The sequence below is a fragment of the Atta cephalotes genome (assembly GCF_000143395.1).
Source record: "Atta cephalotes unplaced genomic scaffold scaffold00019, whole genome shotgun sequence".
NCBI classification, from domain to species: domain Eukaryota; kingdom Metazoa; phylum Arthropoda; class Insecta; order Hymenoptera; family Formicidae; genus Atta; species Atta cephalotes.
Window position 1 is genome coordinate 909,016 of NW_012130083.1, and position 10,418 is coordinate 919,433.

Here is a 10,418-nt window from a genome sequence, read left to right on the forward strand (position 1 = left end):
AACGGCCGACACCGTGCGCCGTCGTTTGTTTCGTTCGACGATTGATCGTCGTGACCGTCTACGCGAGATTGTTGAGGTTAGGCATCGTTTCTATCGTAGGTGGCGCCAGTCGATGATCGAACGACGCGGCACTCTACGGCGGTTACATGCAGGATCGCCAACATTGCGTGGAAAAACTAATGAGGAAAACTTGTGTCATATCTTCGTCCGCGCTCTTTCTCGTTTGTAATCTAGGAGAAAAAAATACCTATGTTTCGTTTGTTGTCTAGGAAAAAAATACTATTTTTCGAGATGGAATTATTTTTGCGGAGACATGAAACAAAAAATTGTTAGACATTGTATACTCGAAAACATGACTATCTTGTCCGATATTTTTACTCGTTCATAAAATAGAAAGTTTTTTTCGATAATATAAGGAAAGAGGGAGGAAAAATCAAATTAATAAAAATGTGAGAATGTATGGCGTATACTATGATTGCATCGTTTTCATCAGTATTTTAAATGACCAAGATAACGTAAAAATACATCCAAATGATAGTTTGTAATTAAAAAAAAATGTAAATTTTCTGAAAGTTTCAAAAATTTAATTTGGCAAATGAATTTTTATCTAAATTTTTATTTTAAAAATATTTATACACATTTTATTTCCCGTTATTATGTTAAATTTGATTTTATTGCCTCGTGCTTCCTCATTTTCCTTTTTTTTTCTAAAATTTAAATACATATAACATGAAGCCATTATTCCATGTTTAACAGAATGTAAACTCGAAAAGAGCAAACGTATAGACCAATCTCATCAATTCCAATTAAATTAATCGACTAAATTAAAATGTATAAGAAAATGAACCCTAATCAACGTTCATTTATTTCCATGAAATAAAAAACTCTGATTGGTTAATTTTCGTATGTTTTATATATTATTCATTAAGCAAAGGTTTGTGCTTCGAGCTTAAATTAGAGATACTAAAAGTATGTAAAATTAATTATTTTAATTAAAAAAAAAGGCATTATTATAATAACGTTCTTTACAGCTGCTAGAAAATTAAGATATTTTCAGTTTTTTGTAATTAACAATTCTAAAATTTAATCCCAGTCATTAATGGAGTTGGTTGATCAACTCAGTTTCAATAACAAAAAGGATCAAGATTGACAAATATCAATTTTAACACGCAATCCTTTTTGTCAGTGAAACGACCAGTTTTTAAGTATTTCATGAAAATGCAGAAAAAATGTCAGTCTATGTGGAAGCACCTTTAACTTTAAGTACCTTTTCATGCTGATAAAAAGCGTCGATACATAGACTCCAATACATGGAATCGTTTGTACTTCATATAAAGAATTATGACGTACTATTAAAAACATTTGTGAGTCTTCTAACACTTTTAATTAAATATTTAAATGTCATGTATCTGACCGAAATATAGATTCAGGCGCTACGGTCATGGAAATTCCGTTAAATGCGATCGGTAATCTAGTATTTCAGTAATCCTGGTTCTTTTTCGATCGTACCATTCGTATCAAAATTGTTCAGCAGGAAAAGTAATTGTTGTAATTAGAAAATTTGTCTTGTAGATAGGGGAGTATATAGACTAGGGCTTATTAATTCGGGGCGATTATGCCAATCCGAACAAAAATAAATATTCTACCCGTTTGAAGTCTAACCGCCTAGAAGTTGCAATGTAGACAGTGTCCGTTTAGAATATTTCTAATCCATGAAGACAATGGGTTGTGAAAACAGTTTTTTTAGAACGATATTTTTAAGCTGTAACTGTTTAGGCTGCAACTTTTAGGCAATTAGGGATCAACGTGATGCGGCTACGCCCCGAACCAAAACATTAATCCATACACTCCACTGTCTACATGACAAATTTTCTAACCTCAACAACTACTTTTCCTACTGAACGGAGCAATTTTGTTAAGACTTAGGCCCTGCGCACAATAGCAGAAATATAGAATTAGGAATACAGAATAAAAAATTTTAACCTATCAGAAATCGGATACATCGGAATACACGGTTTCTGATAGATTGAAATCGTTTATTCCTAATTCCTTATTTCTTCTATTGTGCGCAGGATCTTAAACACAATAGGCACAGAGAACAGAGAATAACGAGCTTCAGAGTTCTGAGATCGAACTTATGCTTTGATTGGCTCATTATTATCTGTGTCTATTGAATTTATGTCTTTATGAATGTGATCGGAAAAAAATCAGGAATACCGAAATATTAGAGAGATTAATGATCGCGTCTAACGGAATTTTCGTCACCGTAGCGTCTTAATCTATATTTCGGTCAGATACATGACATTCAAATATTTAAAAGTGTCTGGAAAACTTACAAATGTTTTTAATGATACTTCATAACTCTTCATACAAAATACAAACGATTCCATGTATGAACATTATTGAATTTAGATCCGGATGATTATTTCAAACTCAAGTAACTGGTCCAAAAAAGATTCATTAATTACATTTAATAGAACGATTCACAAACCTTTTTAATTGCACTTCAAAACTCTTCATACAAAATACAAACAATTTAAAATAGTAATTTTTAAAATCGGAGATTTTGTCCGATCATGTATATTCAAATTAATATTAAATAAGCATCAAACGCCAGCTTGAAAAGATATCTTAACATTGTGAATTGAGTGTTTTCAGTAGGTTCAGAAGCACAATCGCTCACTGAGTTCTTGCATCTGATTGACATATTCTATTAGATCTAAAAATATACACCAATTAGATATAAGAACTCACCGAGCGCTCAGTGAGTACTGAATGCCCCAATTAGCTGCGTTCAGAACGTTTATTTTGCAAATTTGGAAATTTTCTGTTGGAAATTTTTTTCGTATTGATTGAGTTATGCTTTTAGATCAAGAGAAATGGCCCAATCTCAGCAAAGAATAAAACAGTTGCCAAATGGTTGTTGTGATCTGCTGAACGCAGTTATTACTGCCACTTTCCATCAGTGTAGATTAACTTTAATCTCGTTTTCGCTTACTCTTCATCTTTTTCTAACTTTTAGAATTAGAAAATGATGAAAAATAAATTGAATCGAAATTAAAATTAATCTATATTGATGGAAAAAAGCATACATCTTTGTTATGTGTCAATGTTAAATAAAGAAATCTTATAATAAACATTTTATTTCCCTCACTCTTGCTTTTATATACTGATACGTGCATGTTTGGTAGTTCTACATATTAACTAGTCTATGCTTTTTAACAGCTCAAAAGAAATGGCAGCACTTGATGGACTGGTTGTTTTTTCACGCATTGTCGCGCACGCGCATCGAGAAAAAGCAACTTTTGCAGAAGTGTAGATAATCTCGCAGCCGGGTGCCAGATATGCTTCGCACTTACGCATGAGCAACCTAAAGCGCCAGTAGAGTATCTATCTCCGATGAAACTGACGTCCTTAATCGCCCCAAAGAGAAATAGAATTATAAACATATTATAACATATTAATATATAGAAATTACCTCTTATTGTGAGGTATCAATTTCTACATTATTTATTATCTATATGAGGAGCTGATTTAGCATATTTTGATAAATTATATCAACAACATTTAAGCGAAATATTACAAATTTTACACCAAGCTTTATTGTCATTCTCCCAACCAATCTTTAAAGATATTTTTGTCTAAAGATCTTCTAAATTTTCGGATACATCTTTTTTGTGGGCCTTTTTCCCGACTCCATTGCGATTTATTTTCATAAATATTTTACCTCACTTCTATTTTCCTCTTGGAATTCCTTATACCTCCTGTTTTCCGGTTTGGCGCGCAGACGTCCTTCGTGGTCCACATGGCACCACATCAAATTACTTTAACTTAACCTAATGGCTACAGCACTGCGCGCTAAGCTGTAAACAACGCGCATGCGCAAGTACGGGGCATGTCTGGCAATCGCAGGTGGCTCGCTCACTACTTTAGCTGAGTCGAATTAGTCGTAGTCGGACTACAGTCAGACAGTCGAAGATATATCGTGTATTGTGCGTGTTCATTCGACTTGACGGTTGTGTCGTCGTTAACGATATTCTTATCGGCATTTTGCGAAATCATTAAACAGTGATTTTCTCAGATCCAAATTTTCATTCGTGTTGATAGCTGCGTGTTTGCGGTATCAATATCGTATAAAATATCGTTGAACGGGAAGTGCGGAACAAGAGTTATCGCCGGTGGCTTGGGAATCTTCCTGGTGCTTGGCGGCCGCGAGAGACCTCGTCCCGGATTTCCCGGCGGCGACGCTCGCGAGCCCCGGGCGTCGGTTACTCCGGTGCACGTCAAGCGAATACCAGGCGTCGGCGTCCAACCGATCAGCTGCGATTCTACGATCGGCGATTACCCGGCAAATACTGTTGCGACGCGGCGCGTCACGACGCGTCACGTCGCGACTCGCGACACAGCGTGACGCGTCTCTTGGCGTGGGTTCGACTCCAGTTAACGCATACGGAGGTATATACCCTACGTATATACGGTATATACGCCATCCCTGAATTAAAAGGGCCGACGAGACCGCGAGGGGAGAAGTAGGGGAGCTCGCGGCTCGATTAGCCTCGGTTTGCGCGGAGGAGAATTATGAGCAAGCGACGTTTCCTACCGTGCGTCCGTTGTCGTTGTCGTCATTGTTATCACTGTCATCGTCATCGTGGTTATCGTCCTGCGATCGCCGGCTGTTTCATCGCGATCCAAGACTTTTGACACGAGTGCATCAACCGCGCGAACCACCGTCGTCGTCGGAGACGACGCTAAACCGCGCAGCTGAACGATCGCGATCGCGATCGAGAGGACTATTTCTGAACCGGAGCAGAAAATGAACGGTTTTAGCACCGGTGAGGAGGATTCGCGGGGCGCGGCGGATCAGATCTGCTGCCTCGTCGACGAGAGTGAACGATGCTCCCGTCCGGCCGGCAATGCATCCTACAGCAAGCGTATACAAAAGACGGTCACTCAGCGGCGGCTGAAACTCAACTTGGATCACATGGTGAGCATAACATGGCAAACGCGCACGTCCGCCAATTGCCGCGAACGCCGATTTTCTCTCTCAGAAGCACTCGGAAATATTGAGGAAACGTGGAACTACAACAATGACTTTTCAGAAATTTCATAAAAAGAGAAAATTATATAAAATATACGCGCTCTATTAGGTATATTATTATTTTAGGAAATGTTATTAGAAGAATCCGCTGATGCTAATTAAAAAAAATTTTTTTAAACTAAAAAACCTTAGATTTTTTAAGAGATTTCTTTTTTACTGTTGAAAATTAGGAGTTTTTATGGAATTTTGTCGTGCTAAGGGATATTTTTTGGAAATTGTACTTATTTTTGTTTCTTTCTGAAAACATTGTTTTTTTTAATAATCATATTTTACTTAATAATGTAAATTAACAATTAGTTAGCAATAAGTATAGCAGACACGTATATATTCACGTACTTTCTTTGTGTTCGTGAATTTTTATAAAAATTAGTGACAGTAAAACAAAACAAAATACTCAGCAGAAAAGATAGCTATATTAATATTATTGTGAAAATTTTTTACACTATTCTATAGGTTTCGTCTTCAATTGTAGGAAATAATAGATATGATTTCGAAATTGCTATCTTCTGCTAATTTACAATATACAATTTGCATTATTTGCACGCCAATTTATTTTAAAGCTCATTTAAAAAATATTCATTCTTATCTTATCTGGAATTGTAAACAAAAAATCTGAAAAATTCGAAAATTCTCAAGAGTATTTTTTCAAGATGTAGATACCTGTAGCTTCAATTGATAATTGAGATAATTCGATTATTGACATTTAATTATTGTATTTAGTATTGATAGCGAAATATAACAAAGAGATAAATGAATAAGGCTGGTTGTGTTCCATCTTCAGATAAATTGTGTGATAATTTATCTAATGGATAAACAAAAGAATAAAAGAGTAAGAGTACGAGAGAGTAAGAGTCAGCTGAAGTTTATTGAAACATAGAACAATCCAGCCTAAATAAATTATGTTTATTGCAATACAATTTATATATAAATGAACGTTAATGTATTTCGAAATTAAATAAAAAATAATTATATTAAGAATTTTAAGCACGACCGTATATGTGAATACATCAAATACGATAGAGAGAATGCCAAGATCGGTCAAATTTTGGATGTTACAAATAATACATTATATATTCTTTTATTAAATTCTTTTATTAAATTAATTTATTCCAGATATAATTGCGAGCCGATAACAATAAAAAATAATTTAAAAAATGGAGACTGTTGGGAGACGAGCGTAGAAAACGATGCGCGGATTATTCAGTTGACAAAATTATATTCATCAAAAGTATTAAGTATAAGTAATTATCAAAAATATTTTTAATAATTACCTTTATATTATTATTATATACGTTTCTTATTTTTCTTTATTATTTTTAATATAATTTAATCTCATATCTTGTTTCTATAAAAATAGTGCTTGGCCCGAAAGACGTCAGAGAATCAACACTCTGACATTTCCACATTCTGAACATTTCCAAAAAATTCTTTTATAGATCGAGGCACTTTTGTAAAATAATTACTTTGACATAGTATTATATACACAATAAGATGTCACTTTATTCGAAAATTTTCGTTTGCGGCGAATTGACATGATGAAATAAACTTCAGAACTTCAGAACTTCAGAACGACAAAACTTCCGGTGCAAGATATCAGTGCGAACTTTGCATTTGTATATGATAATTATTGCTATTCTGTTATATTCTTTCTTTATGTACAGGCACGACATATATACATCTGTGATTATCACAAGCAAGTGATCCAGTGCGCAAGAACCAAACAGCAGCAACAGCGAAGGCGCAAGGATTCCGAAGAAGACTCGGGTGAAACTGACAACGACGTTCCAGAAGTTGACCTCTTCCAACTGCAAGTCGGCACTTTGAGGCGGTACAAAAGGCACTACAAGGTTTCTACTCGACCAGGTCTTAACAAGGCTCAGTTAGCAGATGTAAGTATAGTAAAATTATTTTCTATCTAGCACATGCAATAAACAAGTTAAATATGTATATACTTACACATATTTATGTATTCAAATTAATATATGTATATATGTATATACATATATAGTTTAAATATAAACAATAATCATAATAATTGTTATATAAATTAAATTATTTGTAAAAAGGCTATATAAAATATATGTATTTTAGGATATTTCAAGGTATATAAAAACAAATAGATAAAAATAGATAAATCAAAGTCTGTATTTAAACTCATTTTTAGCGATAAATGCATTTAGCATATAGTTTACATTAAATATAAAATCTGAAAAATGCGCACACTTATCGATAAAAATAAGGTAAATATGGACCAAATAGTTTTTCTTCCCAGATCTTTTCCAAATGACTGTTAAATAAATAATAATAAATAGATTTATATCATTCATTATTACTTTCAAAGACAAGAAAACAAAATAAAACACAGTGAAAATATGATATAAAATGATAGTAACTAACTTTTTAAAAAACGCAATACGTTTGTTTCTAGATATGTTCTTTGTATCCGAATTAGTCCCCGATTCTCGAAAAATATCACATATGAAATATTAGGAAATCTATATACGTATAATATATTAGGTGTAGTAAAAAGAAATCCATTATTTTTGCATGAAATTGAATGGATTTCTTTTTACTACATCTAATATAGTAATATTTTCGTAAATATTTATATTTACGAAATTTTATATTTATGATATTTTTGAGAATACGATCCCTAGTGCCGTATTTAAAATAAATATATGTTTGAAGTTCGCGAAAATGCCGTTTAAATATATTCGCTTATATCCATAATAAAATATAACATGGATCATGGATCAACATAGATCAATTCAGGACAAAGAACATGTCTATTAATTCAAGGGCAAAGGAAGGGAGAAGCTCCGCCTTGTACCGCCTACTTCGATAAATGTTTCGTCTGCACCTAATTCTTGGCTCTCCTACGAATTCGTTTCGAATTCAACAAATGCCATTCAATTTTGAGTATAAATGAAAGATTCAGTCTTTTCAGCTAAACTTCTTACGGGGAGGGGGGGGGGGTCGATCTTTTCCTTCTTTCATATTGGAGAGAAAAAAAAGATAAAGATATAAGAAATTCAACTACAAAGAATAGGCCTAAAATGAAGAATTCCTATACTGTTTTTCTATTATATTTTCACTGTACGATGTTTTATTATTTAATAACTGATACTAACAAGTAAAGTTGCTTCTTGACATTATCATGACAATTAAAAAAAATAATGTATCATAAAATTCTTATTGCAGACTCTCATGAAGCATTTCAAGACCATCCCCGTCGTGGAGAAGGAAGCTCTAAGCTTTTTCATATATACAGTTAAGACCAATGCGAATAAGTTAGACCAAAAGAACGGTTTAAGTAGCAGTGACACGACGTAACATTATGTGGCAAAATTTTTCGTGTAATATTAATTACGTGATAAGTGTGTAATATCAATTTTTACTTGTTAATATGTATATGTATTTTATAAAATGTCCATTTGAAAAAAAAAAATATATATATATATATATATATAAATAAAACAAAAAATAGATGTATATATAATATATAAAAAATATAATATATAATATGCATATGTATATGTGTGCTATGCCGTGCAGTCTAACATATATATACATATGTCAGTATCAAATTTTGTTGTTATTTTACTTGCATTTCATTGCACTTCTCGTAATGTAGAAGCTGGCACGATGTAAAAATGTACAAAATGCGTGCTTGCGATTCCGTTTTAGAAATCGTGGGTGACGATTAATTTGGAAAAAGTGCGCAGTTTATTATTACGACCAGAAATAAACTTCTGTGAAATCAATGCATTTTTATCTATTTTACCTTTATTGAAAAAAAAGAAAATACATAGAATATACGTTCCGCCGTTTCGGGAGCTTGATATAATTCCCTGATATATTTATATATCTATACTTAAAGTATGAATATATGTGTAGTGTCGGATAAAGACATGTATAAAGATCTCGGATTTTTTTGTTTTTCTTTTTTTACTTTCTATTGTACCTTCAACATGCTTATTAGCAATCACTATTATCATTATTAACTCGCTTTTTCGATTGATTGAGCCTCTTGATAAGGATTTTCAATCTACCTTTCTATTTTGCCTGTGAAAATGAAATAATTTGTGCGAATATAAATTTAACTCGTTAAAAATATTCACAGTGGGTAAAGAAATGTATGAACGTAGATTTGTCTTGAAAAAGACAATATAAAAGAAATTAGCATTAGCAAGTATTGCTTTTTATTCAATAACTAAACGAAAAATAATAGATACTTAGTTAAATATCTGTCAAAATACAGATTTGATACATTCTGTATCAAATAATAAAAAATGAGAAACAAAAATTGTCTAGTGACCAAGATACTTGAATAGCGAGATAAATAAAAGGTTTTGAATGTTTTATCCATTTATATTTTGATTTGATAGGTTTTTCTGAATTGTTTGAAGAGTTTATCTCAAATGATCCTTTTTTACAAAGATATTTTATTAAAAATTGTCCGTTTTCAACTTCAAATTTAACAAATATCAAAAATTTTTAATTCTCATTATTAATTATTATGGTAATTATTATGTGTTGCAATAACTGTGTTAAAAATTGGGTACTAAGTATTGCTATATAACTATCCTTTAATTTTGTCCTAACAATGCGTTTAGTATTCCTATGCTTTGTTATTATGTACTTTTTTTTCTAAAGCAATAAATATCATCGATGTTCAATTTTTAAACAATTAATCAGTTTTGCAATACATACTTTTTTTTGCCCACTGCATCATTAAAATCATATTTCCGTTGATAAAATCAATTATTACGAGGTAGCGAGATTATCCTTAACAATCTTCTGCGATAAATTTGTTCGCATTTGTTGCACATACTTCCATCTTAATTATTCGAATTATTTTGCTTTTTCTTTATTGTTCCGGTTAATTAATTTCATTCGCACCATTTCTTATGTCTCGGCGAAGCGATCTACTATAACTCTACAATATAGATGCATGGTGCATTATGTACGTTTCTTTTTTTATTATTCGAACGTTATCGCTATCATTGCTTAATATTAATGCTAACTATTATTCTTCTATCCTTAAAACGCATATAATAAGAACTTGATTATTCGAACGCTCGATCGATCAAATGAATAGATTACATGAATATAAGGAACGCTCAAATAATCATAAGCATGATGAAATAGATTTGGATAATGAAGATTCTATTGTGCTCATTACACATAGCTGATATATATATATATATATATATATATATATATATATATATATATATATATATATATATATATATATATATATATATAATATATATATACTATATAGTACACTATTAGTTTAGTAAAATTAATTATT

At 32.1% G+C, this 10,418-nt stretch overlaps 1 protein-coding gene across 1 annotated transcript; it reads left to right on the plus strand.

The window, feature by feature from the left end:
• The first annotated feature begins 4,813 nt into the window (after positions 1 to 4,813).
• LOC105618969 (histone deacetylase complex subunit SAP30 homolog) lies at positions 4,814 to 8,431 on the plus strand. The gene is made up of 3 exons (XM_012200500.1): positions 4,814 to 4,984; positions 6,760 to 6,987; positions 8,300 to 8,431. The coding sequence occupies exons 1-3, from the start codon at positions 4,814 to 4,816 to the stop codon at positions 8,429 to 8,431; spliced, it is 531 nt and encodes a 176-aa protein (XP_012055890.1).
• Positions 8,432 to 10,418: the final 1,987 nt, after the last annotated feature.